General features: G+C 48.9%; 1 protein-coding gene across 11 annotated transcripts; it reads left to right on the top strand.

Annotated features, from left to right (window-relative positions):
* Positions 1 to 114: 114 nt before the first annotated feature.
* On the top strand, positions 115 to 22,947 carry usp54a (ubiquitin specific peptidase 54a). 11 transcript variants are annotated; one of them, XM_029127352.3, is made up of 22 exons: positions 115 to 275; positions 7,317 to 7,940; positions 10,216 to 10,308; positions 10,394 to 10,528; positions 10,926 to 11,039; positions 11,408 to 11,490; positions 11,754 to 11,856; positions 11,942 to 12,088; positions 12,165 to 12,314; positions 13,527 to 13,695; positions 13,945 to 14,136; positions 14,870 to 14,992; positions 15,684 to 16,323; positions 16,408 to 16,523; positions 16,679 to 16,843; positions 17,200 to 17,319; positions 17,954 to 18,149; positions 18,562 to 19,349; positions 19,517 to 19,614; positions 19,697 to 19,813; positions 20,415 to 20,649; positions 20,811 to 22,947. In XM_029127352.3, exons 2-22 carry the CDS (start codon positions 7,764 to 7,766, stop codon positions 21,347 to 21,349), a joined length of 4,500 nt encoding a protein of 1,499 aa, XP_028983185.1. In that variant the 5' UTR covers positions 115 to 275; positions 7,317 to 7,763; the 3' UTR covers positions 21,350 to 22,947. The 11 variants fall into 11 exon arrangements, 10 of the variants coding, with proteins under 10 accessions (XP_028983185.1, XP_028983180.1, XP_055358654.1 ...); XM_029127347.3 differs by having other exon boundaries at positions 13,945 to 14,160; XM_029127349.3 differs by lacking the exon at positions 115 to 275 and adding an exon at positions 610 to 1,487 and having other exon boundaries at positions 13,945 to 14,160.
* The last annotated feature ends 327 nt before the right edge of the window (positions 22,948 to 23,274 follow it).

Genomic DNA, 23,274 nt, shown 5'->3' with positions numbered 1-23,274 from the left:
CCTGCTGCAGCTATTGACTCTTCCTCTTTAAGAGATCCAGGAAGTGCAGGAGCAGCGGAGGGAGTGTGAGGGGTGGAGCTTACCAAGGAAACAGGTGTGTGTACTGACACAAGTGATGTCATTCTCTGGCTGAGTCACCTGGGAGACGGCTGCAGAGCGCAGGGTGGACTCTCAAAGCAAAGGCAGAAGAAGCAGGCAAGCAGATGCCTCCATTGTTCCTGTGACTGAGGAAGATAATGATGATGAGGAGAAGATGGATGCTTCTGATTGTCAAGGTGAGAGAGTGGCTGAGAAAACGCACAACAGATGGAAACAGGTCACGGCAAACTTCATTAATCAGCTGTGGGCTTCAGCTCTGCCAAACATCGCTGCTGTGCGTGGCTTCAAGTTACTACTAGTGTGCAGACACGTGTCTTCATGCTTTGACCCGGGTCCTTATGCTCAGAGGACGCATGTCCTTCACGCGCACCTGAAATCTGCAATTTGTCATTTCGATGCCAGTTTGGGTAGCAGGAATAATTACTCCTTACTTAAGGGTAATTAAAGACTAAGGGGCTGCAGAGAGGATGGGGAAGAGGAGGATGAGGAGTGAAGAAGAGGGTGGCTAAAGAGAAGGAGTGCAAAAGAGAAGGATGAGGGGTGAGGAGGATGAGGAAGAGATGTCAAAACCTTTAGTCTGATGCCTAATTCACTGAAGTGAGCCATGAAGAAAGGACCAACGTAAGGGTGAAGGTCCAAAACACAACTGGGTTTGGGTTCAGGGACCCCACAAAGACTGACACCTGTGCAAGTGGGTGTGCGGTGTCACATGACTGAGAGTAAAGTGATGATGTCATACAGGAAGTACACGGCGTCTTTTGGCGTTCAGCAGGTTCAGCCAGTACTCAGGACCTGCACCGTACAGACAGGATGAAGTATTGGTACCGTCCATCTTCCTGTGGTCTCAGAACGAAGAAGCCTCTCCGTCAGTCAAGGACGAATCCGGCCTCAGGCGCGTCCGGTCACCGACAGGAAGCGACTCACTGCTGCGTGAAAACAAGCCGAAGCCTCCTGATGTGGCATCAAACAATGTTCAGGCTCTGACACTGGAGCTCAGCAAGATCTGACCTGAAACTACAACTCGGGGCGGACCCAAAAATACGATGTGTAAAAAACAGTGAAAACATTTCTATGTATGAGGAAACTTCTGACGGTGCAGAAATAGTTTTATTTACAGTATTTACATCCAAAGCAGTTTAAGTGAACAACACCCAGACTGAAATTAATGTGACTCGAGCTCGAGCCACTGACAGTTGAAGCTGCCGACCCAAACGGACGGTTCTGGTCCAGGAGGCAACTCAGACGGACGGTTCTGGGCGGAGTCTCATCCAGGCAATTAAAGCCAGTTTGTGCTGACTTCAGCAGATGCGGCGTCTCCCGGAGCTGCTGCCTCAGCTTGGCTGCTTCTTCGCCGGGAACCCGAGCGTCCTGCCGGATCGCCTGATCCGGTACTGTTCGCTAACGTGACAACGTGAAGGTTCAGCTTAATGGAGAGATTTCTGAGAAATGGAGCCTGTTTGCTGTGGTTCTCACTGACGCTTCATTTCATCATGTGATCCGTGACGTTAGGCGTTATTATGGTCTGTTTGGGAACCAGAACAGATCCAGACCAACGCTTGCGTTGTCTCCAGCATGGATCGGTTACAGATGAAAGTGGGGAAAAATGTCGTCACGTGTTCAGATCCTCTTAGGAAGCGGAACCGAATCCGTAGCTCAGCAAGCAAACCACTCCAAACGGGTCCCTGGAGCCGCCACAAACCAGTTTAATAGAAAGCAGCTGAGGGGTTTCCAGCGGAGGAATGTTTGCGGGCTGAGCTGCGGTTCTCCACCCGAACGGGCGTTCAGCTGCAGCTCCACACGACCCAAACGGCCTCCTGTCGTCCTCTCCAGCACAGCTGCTGCTGTTCCGAGGAAAACTGGTGATTAGATTTAAAATATCAACACGGTTGCATCAGTCACGTCACCTGCTCCAAGACGGGCCCATCAGGGAAGGAGCCCAGACCCTGGTTCTGACTGGTGTCACTGCTTCCTAACTGTGATGTCATCATCATCACAGTTAGGACGTGACCTCTATGTGACGCTCCTAAGTGGCCTCCCGGGGTTCTGTTCTGCTGGACCCAGATTGAACTGTATTTATTTATAATGACCGCCTTGGTAAACACTGCGCTGTTATTCGACGCTCGCTAAGTAAAGTTTGATTGGTTTGACTGATTTTGAGTCCAGAGGATGAATCTCCTTGTTGTCTTATCTTCGTGTATCTGGTTCATGTATTTCTTATTAATATATTTGCTGTCTGAGGATATTTTTTATCTGCTGAAATCATTCTGCCAACTTCTCTTGCTGCTTCTCGTGTACAGGCACGAGCACTTGCGCGCGCTCCCTCACATGTTCGCACCGGCGCACGCGCTCCAAGTGCTGCAGGTAGTAACTCCGCCCCCTCCGCTCTGTCGTTTTAAACGCCACAAACGGTTCGGTGGATGGACGGGTTCCCGCTCTGTTTCGCGGTTCGGTTCGCAGGTGGCAGGTGAGTATGTTCCGAGCCGCCATGTTGGTGCTGCGTTTTCGCCTCAACGGTGACGTATCGGGATTTAAACGTTCCGGCCGTTAAGTGTCGTTACCGGCGCTAGCTAGCGTTACTGCCGACTCTATGCTAAACAACACACCAACGTGCCGAGCATCCACAGACGGGTTCGGCGTTAGTGGTCTTCGTAACGGGACCGGAGCGGACAGTTGGGTTCGAACGGTCCGGTGATGTCGCTCCGTCCTCATTGTTCCCCGTGAAGTTGCCTGGAAGTGATGTAATGTTCTGCGTGGAGCGACCGCTGCGCCGGACTCCGTTGCAAAAACAGCCTTTTTAACGCCAAACTCTTAAAACGCCCGGAGGTAACTGGACCGCACGTGTTCCGATGAATTTGACATGCGGTCGCAGTGTTGGGCCGCTGACGGCAGGCGTTGGATCCCGTGTTTTACGAATAAATTAAAGAGCATGCTCTGAATGAGACGGTTCTGTTCTCCAAGGTTAACGGAAGAAGTTTACCGTGTTTCTGTGGACGTCGTCTCCGAACGGAGCAGAGGACGCTTGTGGCAGCACCGCAGCGCGTCTTTGTCTGAGTCCGTTGGTGTAAGGCGACTTGTTGAGCTCGTCCAGAACCTCCCTCCGGGGTTCAGGATCGTCACTCAGCGGAGAACCTGCAGCAGAACCGGGCCGGTGATTCTCCCGTCTGCTCTGCTCTGCACTGGACCAACTCGTGCACTTTGTTGGTTTTGTTTGAAAATGGCTCGGAGCTTTAAAGTGATGGGAGCGAAGCGTAGGAGGTGGAGGAGCCGCTCCTCCCAGTCTATAGTTCCTGTCCATCCACTGAGTGAAGCTGCTGCTGCTGCTGCTGCTGCTGCTGCTGCTGCTTCGTGTGGCAGTGGAACCTAGAACAAAGCTGTGGCGACGGAAACAAGTCGGTCTTTAGTTTGATAACGAGGTTTCCTGACGTGTAGCCTGATGCTGTTTGGCGTCTGTGGCTCAGACCTGCTCTCGGCTCGTGTACTGAGGAGATCTCACCCTCTTCATTGCACGCGTTTGTTTGGTGCAGTTACTTTTCACAATCACATTAACACTGATTTAAATGCACAAAGCTGCCGATCTGGAAGTGAGTTTGTGCTAATGATTGGATTCCAGCGCCGTAAAGAGGCTTAAACCTGCTGCAACATTAAAGGGCATCACGTCAAATATGAACTGGATGTGTATGAGCTGAGGCGACGCTCAAGTGCTTGGACCTCTAACATGGGCCGTCATCCAGAGACGCTCACCCTCAGCTGAGCAGCTGCTTATTGGACGCTCCAAGCACCACCACACCTTCTGCTCTTTGCTGAGCAGTTTGTAGAAGCTGTGATTTTGGAGTTCTTTAGCAGAATGGTTCAGCTGAAGTTTGAATGCACCTTTTCTGCTTTAGTTCAGCTGAGTCGTTCTATGGTCGTGTTGGGTTTTTCCTCTGTTTTGGAGGAATCTGTTGTGCAGATTTCATAGCAGCATGAGCTGCAGCTCACACGTATGGTCATTATTTTATCCATCATAATCTACCGGATCCTGGAAGACTTTTCTAACATGGTTATTACACATGTCTGTGTGTGCGATGTTGTGATGAGAGTCTCTATCTACTTCTGCCTCATTCCATAAGCAGCAGGTGGTGAGCTGCTGGTGGATGGGGACGCTAGAAGCTAATTCCTCGTTTTGCTGGGTGGAATCAAGTGACTGAAGTTCTCCATGTTACCAAAATTCAGAGTTATTTTGGTGCCGTTGAGGAGCTGAAGGTCGTCTGGATATTATTGAGCTCTCCTTTTAGTCATTAGGCCCCAAATGTTTCTTCACGCTGAGTGCCAACGGGGTCAGCAGCTTCCTGGCCCACAAAGCGTTTTAAGGGAATGTTTGAGTAAATCTCTCCAGAGCTTTGTAGAAAAACACATTTGTTTTGCAGAAAAAGTAAGAAATGAAAAAGGTTTTAAGTTTGTGTCAGGGCTGCAGCGCGTTCCTGCAACAAGGGACCAGTGCTGTTCTCACGTTGTGCTGTCTGGGGTTTCATTTTTAGAAAGATTGATCTTCATATGATGGAAAACACATATTCTCAGCAGCTGACTTAGTGCCGCCAGACGGACCCGATTCACATTAATTACGGTTCTACAGTGTTCCAAATGTTAAGATCAGGAGCCGGGGGGCTGGTACCTGACTTAGTGCTCAGGTATCTGTTGTTAGACAGTGCCTCTTAACACGAGTCCAGCATCATTTGGAACAGTCCTGGTCCTTCTAAACCAGGGTCCAGTCCTGGTCCTTCTAAACCAGGGTCCAGTCCTGCACCAGCTCACACACCTGATGATCACCATCAGGTGTGTTCAGTCAATGAACAGCTGGAAACGCCAACTGACCCCTGATCAAGGTGATCAGAGAGTTGTGGAAGCAGCAGGACAGTGGCCATGGAGGAGCGGGACTGGACCCGGGCTTGGATAGGAAGGAAACGATCAGCTGTGGATCTGATTACATGGTCTGATAGTCTGCAACAGGCAGTATCATAGCCTATAATGGTAGCATGCTTGAGGAAACGCGGCAGGTGCTTTTTCATACAGTTGTTTTCTGTTTGGAACCAGAGGTGACACTTGCACCTTCTTTGGAGCTGCGTATGTGTTGGGCTCCAGGAGATGCAGTTCATGCTGCTCATGGACCTGTGACATCAGGGGCTTTGGTCCGGTCTAGGGTAACGTCAGGTGCTGTAATCGAAGACCATTTACAGCCTGACTTGCTGCTGCTGTTTTTACTCACCACACGTAATGACTCCATTATCAGAATGTAGATTGTTGTCTTTCAGGGCCGAATGGAGCCTGTTTAACAAGCTAACCCTGGAGGTGCAGGTCCATGCGTGGGTCGGAACCGCTGCCTGGTGAAAATGAGTAAATAAATAAAGTCTGACAGCTGTGAACTCTGTTGACAGGCCGGACTGAATCAGTCAATACGGTGTTGGTGTGTGTGCGCGCATCAGACCTATTATCTGTGTCTCTTCTGGCTTGACCCCAGTCTCCCATTGTTCCCAGTGCCAGTCTTCAGTCGCTCTTACAGATCAGCTGCATTCAGGCAGCGCAGCGCCAGCCTGGAGAATTAAAGGTGATTATGGCATGGTGTGGAAAGCCTCTGCAACAGACTAGCGTTTGGTTATGTATCGAGTTTCACATTAAATCAGCTTCAGGACTCAACAGAGAAAACAAGGTGGATTGAAGTTCAGGTGTTTGTCACCTGCGTCCTGTTTGGGATCTTATAAATGGTTTATTTGCAGCTGGCAGAATACATAGCTGATCTCTACAGCGTCTGTTCCACCAACCACCCAGAGAGAAATAAACATCCTGGTCTGGTCCCGGTTCTGGGTGCAGGACCCGAACTTACCCAGCCGTGCGGAGCTGCCGTCTTGATGGGTTAGACTTTTCAGGTGTTTCTCGTCTTGGTTTCGGTGACTGTTAATGCTTCTTATCAGCACAGTGATGCTCATTTATGTTGTGGATGTGAAATGAGGTAGAGTCACTGACCTTCATTCGACTCAGTCAGGGAGCAGCTTTTACCAGTGCTGTAGCTTCTTCAAGGTTGATTGTCCAACATACTGTATGTTGTCAAGAGGATAGTCTTCACTAATGACACGTGTGATGGAACAGATCTCATAACCCTCCATTAAACAGATTCACAAACCTCAGGTAACCTGCAGAGACACACGGTCCGTCTAATCCGTACAGACGCTCTGATCGGGCTAATCCTGCCTCACCTCCGTCTGCTCTGACCTACACTTTACCTCCTCATAATGAACCTCTGTGTCTGTGCTCCTTGCTGCTACTTTACCCTCGACCCGAGTCTGACATCAGCATGGTCCTACCCCGAGTCTGACTCAAACAAACGGGTCCTCGTGGTGTCTGGTTCTCTGACATGATTTTGCCTTCTGTGGTCTGTTGTCTCATTTTAGAAACGCTCTTATTTATTTGCAGAGCTGTAATGAGCTCAAATCCCAGTTTGTAGAAAGCGTTTGAAGGCTTTGAGCTGAGTTCTGAGCTAAGTTGTAGTAATCCTCATAAATGTGTGTCTGTAAACCTGTTGTAGTCGACTGTGGGAGCTGCTCGTAGCCAATGTCACGACATCCTGAAGCTGATGTCACTCCTGTTTCTCTGTCCTGAAATGTTGATATGAAGAGCAGGTGTTTTCCCCTGAGTCAAAAACCTGAAACGGGCCAGATGGTCTAAGTGACTGGGTTCACTTGTGGGTGTCCACATGTCTGAGGAAAGAGGCTCCAGTTTAGGTACAGTAGTTTCAGGCCACGTCTGGTTTGTTCTGTAAAAGTGGCACATCTACTAGTGGCTCATATAAAACTGTTCTACAGAGTAAAAATGTCTTCCCCTCATCCTAGGTGTCTTTTGTGTATGTTGAACTGACCCCAGGGTTTTGGAAGAGGAATAAAGTGTAGACTGACGGGGACAGAAACAAAAGTGTCTTTGTGGTTGTTGGGCTGCAGTGTTGGAGGTTATACCATCTGCAGAGAACTACGGTTGCTTAAAGAGCATTTAAGGACCTTAAATGACGTTTTTCATGTCGTCTTCGTGCACAGCTGATTTCTGCATGTCTTTCATTTCGCTCCCTTTGTCTTGTTGTTTTTCTGTTCAGTGATCCCTTGGGGTCCATCCATGGGTGCATTGATCATTCTGTTGCTAGTACTCACTACACCATGCAAACGCCTTATACCTGCTCCAACTCTGTCCTTCTACAGATCCGTCCTGAGTGGAAGCGTGATATGACCTGAGCTGCTGGCAGGTTTGTGTGGTGGTGAAGAAGAGGATGGTGGGCCTTGAAGTCTGAACTGCAAGATAAAGCACAACTATTAAAGGAATGTTTGAGGGCTCTGAATGTTAATGCCAAACCCAAAGGATCCTTAAAAATAAAAGTTGTGGAACGTAAAACTGATCAAGTTGGATAACATCACACCCAGAACCCCACACATTTGTTTTTGAGACTGCACATTCGTTCAGCTCTGCCTTAATCTGAAATTGTGGGCGAGAGTTTTCTTTTGCCTTCTGTCTATTTTGCAATGATTTTTTTAAAACCATTTTCCTCTGAGACAGTGAAAATGCCACCTGATCTTTTGATGCAAAAATGGATAACAAGAAGTTCATGATCCCAGAAGACAAACAAAGGGGCACAGGTGAGCAAGAGGACTATGTCGTGGAAGAGGAACTACTTTGCGTCAGGCAGCGGTGTTGGAGGCAGCAGAGGAGGTGGTGATGGTGGGATGCAGGGAATGTTGACACCTCGCACCATGACGTCCATCGCCCCCAGTAAAGGACTGAGCAATGAGCCCGGACAGAACAGCTGCTTCCTGAACAGCGCCCTGCAGGTACTCGTGCTTATCGTACTGCCACCCTTTCTGACATTTAACCCCTGCTAACATCCAGCTTGAGTGCACTGCTTACATATACTAACTTTAGACAGTAAGTCAAACCAGACTGCTGCTGACTCTCCTTCCCACATAAGACCAGGTAATGCACCAAAAAACGTTTAAAACTTGATTAGTTTGACTGAAATAGCAGCCAAGTTATAATTTTGTAAGCAATGCGCCATTTGACTATAAAAAAAATAATTGAATTCATTGAAACCATAGCTTCAGTTGAGGGTTGATCACAACAGGAAATGTTCTGGATTCAAGTTTTTACTTTGGAAAGAAAATACGTGAAAAATTGTCCTGATGCGTGATGCTTTGTCTCTGTGGTTCCTTCTTAGAGGACTCATCCCAGTCACTAGTTTACATGATGTGAAGCCTCCATTGTGTTTTTGTCTTGTTTTTTTACTGCACATTGTGTGAAGATTGCTCACTCTGCAGATTGGAAAGCTGTAAACCAGCGTCTGAGCCAATCAGTCAAACTAATGGCAGACGGACTCATGACTCCTTCACACATAACAATCAGTTTGATAAGCTACACTGCATTTGTGTGATCCTGTAATGATGGTCTGCAGTTCCAGGAGGCGCTCGGCCCGTAACGCCTCCCAGACGGCACATTTCTTATTTATGACTCAGGGGGTGGGGATGTGTATTGTTGGCTTCCAGCTTCCACAGTGAGAACTGTGACAGTGGAGGGATGGAGAAGGAGGAGCAGTAATGATTGGGTTTGTTCGTGCAAATGGAGGCTGACTCATTAACCCGAGAGTGGAGCCGGTGGTTTGGGCTGCTGAAATGACAAACTGCTGCTGAGGAAACACTCATTACACTGTTTACCCAAAGCTTACAGAGACTCAGCAGGTCCTGGAACATTACACACACACACACACAAACACTCACAGAAAAGAACAGGTCCATGAAAACGCCCCCTCCCAGAGCTGACGGGCTTTTAGGGAATTCTACCCAGTGTGAGAGTGCAGACCTGCTGCCCTGTGGCTCTGACCCCACCCGAGCCACCGCGGCGCGGCTGGACCACATTAACAGCGCTCCCTTCTGCTGTAGTAGTACAGTGCGTACAGTCAGCTGATCGACCCGCTTGGCCCATCCTTAGTAATAGCTACGGTTCATTTTCATTGGATTTTGGAGGAACTGTTGTTGCAGTAGTTCCACATCAGGATATGTTTGGTGACTGAGATGATCTTTGTTCAGGAGTGTTTTCATGTCTGGGCTGCAGGGACACAAGCTTCAACACTTTACTTGCTTTCTGGTGCTGTACTGTATATGCAGGTTTGTGCTACAGGACCAGAGCAGCATATTGGGTGTGTTTGTTTCTGCCTTCCTGTCGCCCCCCACCAGGTCCAAAGTGCTGACGCTACACTGGCTCTGAGAGCTGTGTCCAACACGCTGGCATTGGAAATGACTCACACATTCCTCTGAGCACTGAGTTAGTCTGGGATCAGCTGTCGTGTTATAATGTCTGTTCTGGGGTCTATGAGAGCTCCAGCTTAAACCTCAGACCATTATGCATCTTTGTACATGTTCAGGTGAGAAACGGTGTTGTTCTTAAACCAGCTCCATGTGAGGAGGCTGGTGCTGCTGGGGTCAGGCTGGGGAGGGTTGTTGTCTTTTTGCCACAGTATTGTGTTGTTTTTTTTTTTGTGTTATTGTGAGCCTCAGTTTCTCCAGTAGTCCCATGTGACACCTCTCATCTTCTCTTCACTCAATTTTGACACAGTTCATCACCTGGCAGCAGCCCAGGTGGTTTTCTAGAGCAGATGGAGACGTTGATAGACACGGTGTGACACACAAACAACATATTAGCTTCTCCTCATGTCAGGTCTGTCATGTGTTTGCTGCAGACCCTGATCAGCGTTTGCGGTGAGGATGTGCATGCATCACCTTGAGTTGTAGCAGCAGGAGGAAGGCTGAGGGATGTTTCATTAGGCTTTTGTTTCCTTCATCCTTTTTAAATGATGCTTTTCTCCGCTAGTTTACAGTATTATTCCATGCATCTGTGGAGGTGGATGCTGGAGATGTCCTGCCTTCAGTCTGTAGGATCCTGGGATCAGCCCAAAGCTTGCCTTTAGTGTGTCTGTCTGCTTTTGTCAAGTTTGTATCTGGATTCATGCATTCTGTTGCCTCATCTTCAGCTTTCCTCCAGGCTACCGGGCAGCTGCTGTAGTGCACAAGGACACGTTTGGTTTCTTCACTAATCTTCGTCTTTTGTTCCGCTCAGGTTTTGTGGCACCTTGATATCTTCCGCCGTAGTTTCCGACAGCTGACGACTCATAAGTGTATGGACGACTCGTGCATTTTTTGTGCTCTCAAGGTGAGAACTGACTGGTCATTGATGGAGCAGATGCAGCTGCTCACGCCTTTCCCCTTCTTTGACCTCTCTTTCATTTGTTGTTCAGAGTATCTTCGCTCAGTTCCAGTACAGCAGTGATAAAGTTCTACCATCCGATGCTCTGCGCAGCGCGCTTGCCAAGACCTTCCAGGACGAGCAGAGATTCCAGCTCGGCATCATGGATGACGCTGCAGAGTGCTTTGTAAGAAAACATACCTCACACTGCAAGCGTTTCATTACATGAAGTAATTGGTCCCAAACTTAGAGCAGTGACTGAATAAATGAGTTCTTTGTTTTGGAGTTTCCACATGTCATCTGGGAGCAGGTTGGGATGCATCCACTGGCAGATCAGTAAAGTAATGATCGTCAAACGTTCAGCAGTGAGATCCAGTTCATGCAGACAAATGCAGCTGTTCCTTTGAGGGCTTGTGACACCAAGTGAGGACGTTTTGATTCAGACATGTGGGACCTTTATAAGGTCTAGACACCTGGGTCCGTTTAGAACATGTATGACATTCGGCTTCTCTTATCCCCAGCTGTGTCTATAGTTTCTTGGTTTCCTAACTTACTGATTGGTTGTGGCGTCTGTGTTTCTGCAGGAAAATATCCTTATGAGGATTCACTTCCACATTGCAGACGAGACCAAAGAAGACATCTGCACAGCCAGACACTGCATCCCCCACCAGAAGTTTGCTATGACTCTTTTCGAACAGGTGAGACTTGAAAGAGACTGTAGACATCAGGATTTCATGAATCACGTTGCATTAAAATAAAATTGTGGTCCAAACATTACCAATATAAAGCACTGCTGTGGAACTCCTGCACCCACTATGACCTGCTCAATTACTGTTTAGTGGAAAGGCCACGTAAGCCTGAGCTGTGTCTTTTTAGAAAAATATTTACTGTCCGCGGCTGGCTGTTCTGTTCTCTGCTCCGGCATCTGGTGCTGACCCTCCCACAGCTGCATTAAACGTAGAACACATGGCCCAAGCAGATATCCAGTTAGTTGCAGTTAACACATGGTTGCATTAAGTGGCCTCTGTGCCTGATGTGGCTGCCATCTTGTATCTTTGTCTGTCAGTGTGTGTGCAGCAGCTGCGGTGCATCTTCAGATCCTCTGCCCTTCATTCAGATGGTCCATTACATCTCCACCACCTCCCTGTGGTAAGTTCTTGCTGAACCTGTCTCTAGTTTACACTTTAGGGTCACCAAGGCAACAGATGAGTGGTCCTTTTTGTTGCCTGGGGCGCATCTTGCACGCGTACAGGTTGGTGGTCGTGTGTCTAACTCCTTCACAGCCTGGTGTTTATGGCCTGGTTGTTTTCCGGCTTTGAATGAACCTGACAGCATTTTACAATTGTGTGACAGAACTGTAACCTCAAGCTGTAGATGTGACTTTGTACCAACATGTGCCTTCTGTTCCTCAGTAACCAGGCAGTGAAGATGTTGGAGTCGAGGGAGAACGCCACTCCCAGCATGTTTGGGGAGCTTCTGCAAAACGCCAGCATGGGAGACCTGCGCAACTGTCCTGTAAGATCCCTGATGAGACAGGTTTGCTTCAGACGGTGGTGGAGGCACTTGTGATCCTGAGCTTGTTTCTCATCATCCTCCTCAGAGTGAGTGTGGTCAGCAGCTCCGGATGGCCCGGGTCCTCCTCAACAGTCCAGAGATCATCACAATTGGCCTGGTTTGGGACTCTGATCACTCCGACCTGGCAGAGGACGTCATCCACACCCTGGGAACCTGTCTGCGACTGGGGGATGTAAGATCACATTGTACTTGTCGTGTCATCAGTGTATTGTATGAGCGGTGCTTCATCGTGCCGTTTCTCTCTGCAGCTGTTTTACAGGGTGACAGAGGAGAAGGCCCGTCAGTCTGAGCTCTACCTGGTCGGCATGGTGTGCTACTACGGCAAACATTACTCCACCTTCTTCTTCCAGACTAAAATCAGACGATGGATGTACTTTGATGATGCACATGTGAAGGAGGTACAATCAGTGGATAGACATGTTGGTAGTATGGCGCTGACTAAAGAATGTCAGAAACCTCTGGATTCTGGTTCTGGGGCTGAAGCTCAACATCCCCACTGTTTGTCTGTGTGTCCTGGAACAAACCAAATGCGTTTGAAGCGAAATGACTTCGTATTGTAGTGAGATCTGTCAATTTCTGGCCATCCTTGGCTTTACTTCTTCCCCCCTGCCTGTTGCTCCTCCTCCTCACCTCTTTTTGCTGCCTCTTTCTCGCTTGTTCCCACCCCTCTGTCTCTGCTGGTTATGAAAACAAGGATATCCCCCTATTGTTCATCAGTCCAGCTGGACAGAGCCGCGGGTGTGGTCAAAGCACACACATCCCACCACTGCACCATCCACACTTTTGCTCACACTGCAGACTTCATTCTGTTGCTTTTTCACAAAATCACACATTGTTTGCGCGACGTGATGGACGAGCCAGCCAGTCTGCGCTTTGGATTTTTGGGACACCATGTCAAATCTGGGCAGAATTGGACGTGGACTTTTGGAAAATGGAGGAAAGGTTGAAATAAGGAGGATTAAAGTTGCGCACACACCAGTTGACCAGTGGACGGAGGGCAGGAAGAGCTTACAGCAGGTCACTGCTGCAGGTGAACAGGGCTGTAGCTTTACGACTTTCATTGAATCAAATCAAATCAAATATACATTTGAAGTAAAGCTAGTTATTGCTACTGTGCAGACCCAAATGAATAATGGTTGTTGTTTCCCAGAGCCTGCTGGCTTTAGGAGCGTATTTGTATATGTCCATGTGTTGATCTTGCTAAACTCTTGCAGTTGTAGAGTTGTGCCCTCACACTTTTTTCATTCACTGCCGTTGGCTCGGGTAGACTGTTTATGGCCACATTAGCTTTTGTCGTCCTAACTAAATCTGAAAGTTCACTTCAAATACAAACATGTGAAGAGCATGACAAGGTTCTGTTGAGTATTTTTTCAGGGCAACAGTTACACTGCAGACAGATCCAACCAGAAGAACTCCAAGCGCATACTTTCCATGTTTGGAATTCTGTGCTGTACCGAAAACCTTCTGAGGGTTTTTCTGTGTCTGTCAGTTTGTACCGGGGAAAAGCTCTTTTTAAGCATTTATACTAGACAAGTAAAAGTACATGAGTTCATTTAGTTTGTATCTAGGTGGGTTGGAGTTCTGACGTTATTCTTTCTTTGTCCCTGCAGATTGGCCCTAAGTGGAAGGACGTGGTTTCCCGCTGTATCAGAGGCCACTACCAGCCTCTGCTGCTGCTGTACGCTGACCCGCGGGGGACGCCGGTGTCTGTGCAGGACCTGCCCTCACACCTCGACCTCCAGCACCTCAACAAGGCTTGTTACGACAGCGAAGACTCGGGTAACTACAACACAGCTAGGAGTCGTATTAGTAGCACAACAGCCAACATTCAGGTAACTAAACCAGAATCGCTGGTACTTGTTGTAGTAATACAATGAATAACGTATGCTGAAACCAAGAGCAGTAGGGCAGCTAGTCATTGGATTTGCAGTTGGCCTTGGTAGCAGTAGTGAGGCTTAGGTGTCTGTTATGATGCATATTTCTGAGCACAAGTATATCAGCACTGATTTCCTAACTAACCCCTCGCAGGCCGCGAGCCGTCTATCTCCAGTGACACTCGCACCGACTCGTCGACAGAGAGCTACTCGTACCAACAGCCCTCCCACTCTCACCATGAATCCCTGGCCAGTCACTACTCCTCCGACTCCCAGGGAACTGTCATCTGCATCGAACACCCAGACGGACCCCGCCACACCTCTCTCTGCAGCCTGGATACCATAGGTGCGTCCACGATGCACACTACAGGTCAGAAGGTAGACTCTAAAATCTCTGATCATTATTGAAGAATCAGACTCATGCTATTCGACGACGAGTGATTCTACAAGTCCTTCTCAGACTAGAACTGAAACTTTTAGTCAGTCTGTCAATTAGCAACATATTAGTGGTGGCGTTATACCACTATTATACATATATTCGATATATACAATGCTTTTCACCCTGACAGTCTAAGGATTTACATCATAAACTCAGGTCAAACAAACAGTCACCTATTGGACTATTAGAAATACTAAGCAGAGGTTTAATTTTAAAATGACCTGACAGACCTGCTCATACACTGCACCATGTACTGTTCATCTCTGCAGTAATTGCAAAGATAATGACAAGCCCTGATACGGTCAGTGCTTTAGTCTTGTTTGGTGTAAACAAGCAGCTGTTTTCCTGCATATCAGCCAGCCACAGCAGGGTCCATGCTGGCTCCTACCTGTGTGCGTCGGTGCTACTGTATGCTGTGCTCATTGAGAAAGTTGCTGATACACGAGATGCAGTTCACGGCATGGCCAGCAGGGGCACCGTCATACAAACGTATCTGCTGTTCCCTCATGGCATGTCTCAGTTTGAAGGTGTTTGATGTGAACCCTGTTGGGCGACCGTCACTCAGCCATGCTGCATTTTGTCTGTCATTGTGTGATGTGGTGACCATGCTGTAAACATCCGCTGCCATCCTCTCATTAAGGCCACGTGACAGACGGCGAGCAGCACCAGATTCTGAGGAAGGGAGGTGGGCCTGGGGGGAGCAGGCGCAGCTCTAGCCGCTCTCACCGATGTGAAGCCTTGCCGTCCGGGTACCACAGCGAGGGTAGGCGGGGTGTGGGTCAGTCAGGGGAAAGGACACGGCTCCAGGCTTGGAGAATAAAACATGATCATAAACAGCGGTCCAGCTTCTGTAGTTTATATTAAATTGGAACGTTTCCTAGTCTTTCCAGTGTCTGAGTCCATATGTGCTTCAACTTAACAATAGAAAACCTTTATACCGCAATTGGGAAATCGTCATGTTGCAAGAGCATGAAGGCCATAAAAAAAAAAAAAAAAACTTTGATTTGAATCTTGAATCATTCGGCTTATAAGGATTTTGAGGTATCTGTAAGTTTTGTTTTTCAGTTTTGAGAATATAAAAGCAAACTTTAAAAAAAATAAAGTATGAAATCAGTCTGATATTCTGTAGAAGGTTTGTTTTTGTTATTTTAATCAAAGTAAATTCAGTCTTGTGAACTGGCTACAAAAACCAATGTGAATGCGAAGGGAGGATAAAACGACGTCCATCCAATGGCTGTCAGTAAATAGTAAGCGGCTCTGATTTGTCTCCATGTAACAAAGTGAGAGGAACAGCTTCGCTCCTGATTTTTGTTGTCTTCTGTTGGGTTGTTTTTTGGTTTTGTTTTTCATTATCAGATTTTTTTTTTCATTACATTTTCCCCTTGTTTCTATTTTATTTGACATTTGTATAATACATTTGTATATTTCTGTTCATCCTCTGTTCCACCTCCCAGGAGAGACCTTAAAGGAGCAGCAGGTTCCTCGTCACCTCCTCAAACCTTGTGCCTCATCCTCATCCAGTCGCCTCAGAGACTTGAAGGAGACCATGAGTAACCTCATCCACAGTCGACCACTCGCCTCCTCTTCCTCCTCCTCTTTACCAACTGCTCTCATCTCTGAAGTCTCCTCTTCTGCCATAAATCACCACTCTGCCCCCACTACTGCTTCATCCACTAAACCCCATGACTGGGAGGCAGACAGCACCAGCAGTGAGTCCAAGTCCAGCTCATCAGGAGGAGTAGGGTCAGGGAGGTACCGGCCGGCATGGAAACCGAGGAGAGAGGTGCTCAACATCGATACCCTCTTTAATCGAGAGAGGCGAAGGCAGGCGGGGTACAGCCCACTTGGCCCACCGCAGCCCGATAAGGGGGAGATCAGGGGAGCAGAATGCTCCTTCCCAGCACAGGAAGGCCTGGCATCTCTCCAGCCAAGCACCTCCTGGACTCTACCCAGTAGGGGTGGAGGAGGTGCAGAGTTTCCCCTTCCACCGCTACCTCCTCCCACCAGGCTGATCCAGAGGATGGAGAGCGGATACGAAAGCAGCGAAAGAAACAGCAGCAGCCCGGTCAGCTTGGACCTGAATCTGGGAGATAGGTACTGAAGGTTCTCTTTGGGTTTTGTGCGTTTAGTGATCGCAGTATAACTCCATATGTCATGAGACAGCGTCTCTCGCTACAGGGAGGGGATCACCAAGAAGCCTTTAGCCACCTCCTCTTCATGTTGGCCATCATGGAAGAACATCAGGTCGAAGAGCAGTGGAGCGCTGCTGCAGGAACGGAGCTCCTCCAACACCGGTATGACTCCTCTGTCTTTGAGCTGTAAGCAGCTTTCTTCTCCCGGAAGTGAACGGCTGAGCTTTACGAGTCAAATGTAGTAAATGCTCCGTGTCAGCAGCAAACCTTGAACCAGCCACGTCTGGGCTTTGTGTGTGTGTGTGCGTGTGTACCAGCGCCCCCTGCAGGCCGCAGTGAGCTGGACGAGCTGCAGGAGGAGGTGCTGAGGAGAGCATGGGAGGAGGAGCAGCAACTACGGCAGGAGAAGGAGAGGGAGGCAGCGCTCGGCTTTAACCCAAGACCCAGCAAATACCTGGATCTGGACCAGCTGCAGAGCCAGGGTATGCGCACCACGAGTGCCTGGGTCAGCGAGCATGTTTGTTGGAGTAGAATGTTCCTGACTGAGGAGCAGAAGCCAGAACTGAGCCTGTGTCCTCCATCATTATGTTGTTGTACACCTGAACCCAGATCCAACATTAGAAGCTAGAAATTTTTTTAATGATCTTTGTCATATCATGCACTTGCTACTGTTGAAACCAAACCTGTGACAAAGTCTCTCACCACGAGACTTTCAGCTCTAAATGGGCTGGTCTCTGCCTTTGGGCTGTAGGAGGATTGTATCCTTAGTCCAACCAAATCCACCTTTACAGTGGACTTCTGTGGAATGACTGGCACTCACTCCCTTTTCCTTCTGCAGGTAAAGGCGACAGCATCGAGCGCTGTGTGTTGGAGGCTGAGTTGCTGCTGGATCAGTCCGTGCGTCTAGAGCAGGCAGGCGAGGTGGCAGCTGCACTGTCGACGGCGAGCGACGCCGTCTGTAAGCGAAAACCACGCTCACACTCTACTTTGTGAACTATCTAAGATCCCTTAATTTGTCTGCTGTTGGTTTACATCTGAAAAAGGAACAAAAACCTAAAGTAATGGAAAACTACAGTGATTTTCTCTTTATCACATCGTATCTTTTGTTGTGTTCTATCTCAGTTGAGTTCCTTCGCTCACGTCACATATGTGAAGGTGAAAATCCCACAGTTCAGGCACTTAATCCAACCACTGTCCACTGTTGGAGCTGCTTCAAGATCTGCTTTTCACATCTTATCTCTTTGACCCGAGTCCAACTAGTAACGCAGCTTAGTGTTTGCAATGAGTCTGATTCTAATCGCTGTAGTATGAAGGGTCAGATGTTCACATTGACTCGTGAGTGTAATGAAGCAGCAGCTGGTTATAGTTTAAATTCTACATTATGTCTAGAGAAGGTTCTGTTGTTTCATCAGAACCAGTCCAGTTCTGGTCATTACCAGCGTCATCATCATACTTTCAGTCTAATATTTGATTTTCTTTCAGGTGTGTATTTGTTTTTGTGCATGAAGTCATCATAACTTATTTTTGCATCTTTCTTTTCTTTTTATTCCTGTTTTCCTTGTGTATTTTCTGTTGATGTGACCCGGCTGCAGCCAAATTGCGCTTGGCAGCAGCTGAGGCTGGAGCTAATAGTCACAGCCGGCTGCAGCGCTGCATGAGGAGAGGCCGTAGCCTGCAGCAACGCATGCAGCTGCTGCAGCAGCAGGAGGAGCACTCCTCTCAGGCAGAAAGACGGCAAGTACAGGAACCAGAGCAGCAGGAGGAGCAGCAGCTCCAGGAACAGCCCAGGTACCACCTGCTGTCTGCTCAACCCTCAACCAGTCAGGAGACCTGCAGCAACACCAGCGTGTTCTAAACGTTAGGCAGGGCAAAGGAAGGCATGTTGGCTTCAGCAACTCGCATCTAGTCAGGTCCATGCCTCCGTCCAGCGGAGGTCTGTACCCATTCATGTCTGACATGTTGATGCTAGGAGACCCTCGTGAGATGCAGGTTGTGTAGCTAAACTAGGAGAGAATATCTGAGTCACTTGATACATTTACAGCTCAGGCAGCAGCTGCCATGTGTTCTCATCTGGAAAGTGCCAGGATGTTCATATGCGGCTGCCTCTGGTGGCATCCCAGGCCTTAACATTCACTGTGGGGAAGTGTCCTGACGACCAGCTCCCCCCTCGTCTGATCTGTCTTTGTTTTTCTTTCTCTAGTGAAAAGCCTGTCTCGCTCCAAGTACTTCTGACGCACAGACATGGCGACACGTCGACTGTCCCTCTGCACCAGGAGGCCCCACCTTTACCTCCCTGTCTTGTTAAGCCCCTTTCTCCAAAACCAAACCCCAAGTTGGAGCTTGCCTCAGGAACCAGGGCCTCTGTTGTTCCTGTGAAGGACAGTCACCCTGGGAAGCCTCTCTCCAACACTGGTTCGCTCTCTGGTCTCTGTAAGGAAACCAGTGACCAGTGTACTCAAGGAGCCTCGGCTTCAGCGCCTGCAACTGAGGAGGCAGACTCTGCCCCCCAGAGGACTAGAACGCCACCAGTTTCAATTGCAGCACAGGCCCCACCCCCATCCAGCTTGTATGTCCAAACCCCTTCACCTGTCGACGGATGTGAAGTGACGCACAAAGAGCTACACTCCAGATGTTCACAGACCACTTCTCCTGGCTCCAGCAGTCCCACAACCCAGATGGCCCCGCCCACCAGATCCTGGTCCTGTTTCAACATGGACCCACCTGATGTTAATCCTGATTCCCTCCAGCCACTTGGGCGCCAGCCTGGTTGCTGCGTCTCCCAGGAGGACAGAGCAGGCCTGCCAGTGGAGCGCTGGGCACAAAACGTCAACCGACACTACAGCTCCCAGAGTGAAACAGGGGCGGAGGCCGCAGAGCCCGACGAGGAGCTGTCAGAGCTGGACTGTCTGTACCAGGCCAGCCTGCTTGCTCCCAGCATGCAGCGGGGCAGCCGTGCTGTTGGTGCTCAGACGACCAGCAGCAAACCAGGTAGGAACCACTCGAGGCTCCCAGCAATTAAAGGTGATTCCTTCTGTGACCGTTTCAGCAGTTGAAGCATTTTCAGTCATAAATCATTTTTGTCTGAGCATCATAAATGGATCCTCACAAACAGCTGCTGCTCAGTGTCTGTAACTGTCATGGATGTTACTGTGTAGGTGTGAGGAGGCCGCCTCCAGGCTCGGGGCGGTCCAAGACGCCGACGGCGGAGATAGAGAGAGATGCCTACCGGACGCCGGTCGCTGCTCTGCTCAAGGTGCTCGGTGATCTCAGCCTGCCGCTCGTGAAGCATTTACACCTCAAGGACCAATGAGTCCAATGTGTCTGTTTTTCTGCAGACGCCATCGAGTGAGGACGAGAGCTACACCGCGGAAAACCTGCGACGCATCGCTCGCAGTCTGAGTGGAACCGCCATCGGGCCACGACCCCAGAACCTTGGCTCCTCCTACAGCTGCGTAAGCTGCACATGCTGACGTTAGCTGTGGGTCAGTGCCCACGTGTTGTAAGAAGGATGTTCAACCTGATCAGCAATTTTATGGTTTCAAATGAGGACCCAGGGTCAAAGCCTCTTCTCCTGCTGTTGGCGTGTCGGGGGAGGGGAGGGGCTCACATGCCTCCGATACTGACTGGGGTTTAGCTTTGGACAGGTCAGAAGAGAAGCCGGGCATAAATCCCCTCTGAGCTTGTGTTTCACTGGTATATTCAGCCTCAGGAATCGCCTCGGGCTGGCACATTAAACATTGATCGCTGCTTTAGTCGTCCATTAAGCTTTTAAACGCAGCCTAACGTGAACCGACAGCTGAGGTTGTCTGGCATCTGGGGAGGAATCTTGATGATTCGCTTCAGTCTACAGTGCCTTTCACATCATCACTGTTAGGGGGAAACGTCGAGAACTGACCTTCAGTCACTGATCGTCATGAAGAACTGAAACGTGGATGAGCAGATCAGAATGTTGCTGTTTTTAACATCTTCATCTGTTTAACTCTCCATCTCTTTTCCATCACCTTTGTTCTGCCATCTCCGTCATCTCCATCTGTTTCCTCGTGCACCCTGAAGGACCCTGCTGTGTACAGACCCCCCCCTAAACACTCCTCCCTTCTCCATCGTCGCCCCAGTGCCTCCTCTCTGCACCTCCCCTTTTCTTCTTCTTCCTCCTCGTCCTCATCCTTCCCTACAGATCATCATCAGCCCCGACATCATGGCCCCTCTACTCCAGCACGTCCTCCTCAGCACCCTCCCTTGCAGACTTCACGACCCCCCAGCTTAGGCAGCTCCTCCTGGGGGCTCTCAGGTAATCTGCAGCCCTTCACCTCCATGTCCACCCATCACCAACATCAAACACCACAGGAAAGAAGTTCCGTCATGCTGTCATGAGATGATCATGTCAGGATCCGCGTGTGTTGAAATGTTGCTGGTGGTTCAGGTTCTAACAGTTGATCTCCTTTTCTTCAGGAGCTGGACCAAGTGTGCAGCAGCGAGTTCTGGTTGTACCTGACAGGAGATCAGCTCACTCCGGTCAGGGCCTGAGCTACGCCACGCTGCCTCGGGCTCCTCAACGAGCACCTCCTCCCTCCCCCCTCAGCCTGTCCCGGCCCCGGCCCCGGCCCCAGGCCGGCTCCGGTTCAGCCCCTGTTCCACCTCCTCAGGCTCTCTACTCCACCCTGTCCCGCCCTCATCACTCCAGCACCATCACCCCTGGGACTAATAGCCACTATCAGCTCAGGGAGCCGGGAGAAGCCACTGCTCAGCCGCTCCGGCTCGACATTCCCCCTGAGAGAGATTGGCGCCACGAGGCCAACTACAGGACTGTCCCTTCCAAAGCTCGCCAGAACCACCCCCTCCAGCGAACTGACCCTCACCCACCCCCCCCACCCAGACCTTACAGGGACCTCCACCTCTGCCGTCTGTGCCAGCAGCTTCCCGCTGAGCCTTCACATTCCTACTGCCTGTCCTGCAGTGCCTACGTGGCTCGGTTCCGCCCAACCAGCTGATCAGGCCTGGGCTTCACGAGGCATCTGCTCTGGACTCTGCAGCGAGGGAGTCATTCCAAATATCTGTCATCTGGTTGATCGTCTCACGACGCTTCATATGAAAACAAACTAAATCTTCCTCCAACATCTGCCACTTTGTCTTTACAGTCTGTGAACTCGTTTTTCACCTCAGTCTCTTCTCCTGCATTTTTCTGATGAGAACCTGCTGCTTCACAACATTCACATTTGTTCAAACCCACCAGAACCCGACACGAACATCTCAAAGACTTAAATCCAGGAGACATTCATAGACTCCTGCAGTTGTAAGCACATGTGGATTTCTAATGAACATTAGACAGGACTGTGAGGTGCTGTGCTTGAAGTCCTGCCAGCCTGCTGTCTGTTCCCCTGTAGGAAGGAATCCGCGGATTCCAACCTCTATTCACTGAGCATTGTGCCAAGTGTTCATTGGTTCTGGTTTCTGCTCATGTCATGATGCATCATTAATTACTGATGCCATCAGTGTCAGCCTTGACATGTGCAGGTGAACAGACAACAGGTGAGGGAACAGAAATGTCTTTATTTATTTTTGTAGGCTTGTCGACTGAGCTGTGTGTAGATGAATCTATTCTAAGCTATTGTCAATATACTCTACTAACGATCTACTTTTCTATGTGACTGTAGTTTGTGGTCATGTTTGGGTTGTTGGGCTCCTCCTACTCACTCCTGAGCTACTGGAGGATTTTTGATGAAGAGCTTTTGTTCTAACAGCTAATATTTAGCATGATTTCAGACATATTCTAACCTTGTACGTTTAATGTGATCATGATGATGAGGATATATGCAGATCTTTTTAGTGCAGGGCCTCGACTCATAGTGCTTTTGAACGTAGCATGGTTTCTTCGGCCTGTAGCTGATCTCTTAGCTTCTGCACCTTTCTAGACCTTTTGACAAAATCACTTTCAGTGTGGCCGGCTCACCTGGAGCGACAAACAACCAGTGTCTGCTCCGAAGCAGGAAGTGAATCAGTGTTTTGATTTGATTGATTCTAATGTCGGTACCGATAAGCTCTGTTTCTTTCAGACCAGACTGGAGTTACTGTAACAGTAATCAGTTGCTTAAATCAAGTAATTTTGTTTCCTTTTCGCTTTGCCACATTTAATGTAGTTTAAGTATATTTCAGATGCTTATTTTTGTACACTTGATAAACAATTAGATGATTTAGTCTTTTTTAGAGGATTTATTTTAGTAGGAAACTCTCCCCCACTGTTGTAACTGCTGTGTTGCTCCAGCTTCTCGTTCAATTTTTGGCCTGTTGTTAAACTTGACAAACCTTTCAGACTGAAACGGAAAATTAACTAAAGAGTCTGAGTGTGAGAGAAACATGAGCCAGTTACAGCAGCTGAGCAGAGCAAAGATCTCGCGTAATGTTTCCTCTCCTGCTGATTTCAACAGACCAACACAGGAGGCGCTTGGACTTGTCTGAGCAGGTGACCGTTACCAGTGATCGGGCTCCTGAGTCGAGTCTAATCGTCGACTGCAAGTTCATTTCTGAAGCTTGTTGTGTTGATGCTTTGCTGACAAGATTCTGTATTTTTGCAATAAAGTCTTCAGCTGTGTGTCTGTGTGTGTGTGTGTGTGTGTCCGTCCGTCTATCCGTCCTTCCTTCCTTCGACATGGGGACCATAAACCATGTTTTTGCTATCAAGGTGAGGACACTGACATTGTGGGGACATTTGGCAGGTCTTTCTTGAGGGTCAAGATGTGATTTTAGGGCTGAGGTTAGAATTGACTTTTAGTTCAGATTACAGCAAAGATTACACTTCTGCCTTTATTTGTGATGGTTAGGGTGAGGGGCGAGGGAGACATTATGTCAATGGGAAGTCCCCACGTAGATGTGAAACATGACTGTGTGTGGGAGCACAGCTGGGGGAGGGGTGTTGCTC

The sequence above is a fragment of the Betta splendens genome, chromosome 15, assembly GCF_900634795.4.
Source record: "Betta splendens chromosome 15, fBetSpl5.4, whole genome shotgun sequence".
Taxonomy (NCBI): Eukaryota; Metazoa; Chordata; class Actinopteri; order Anabantiformes; family Osphronemidae; genus Betta; species Betta splendens.
Note: the sequence above shows the minus strand (reverse complement) of the source record. Positions and strands in the feature narration are given on the sequence as shown.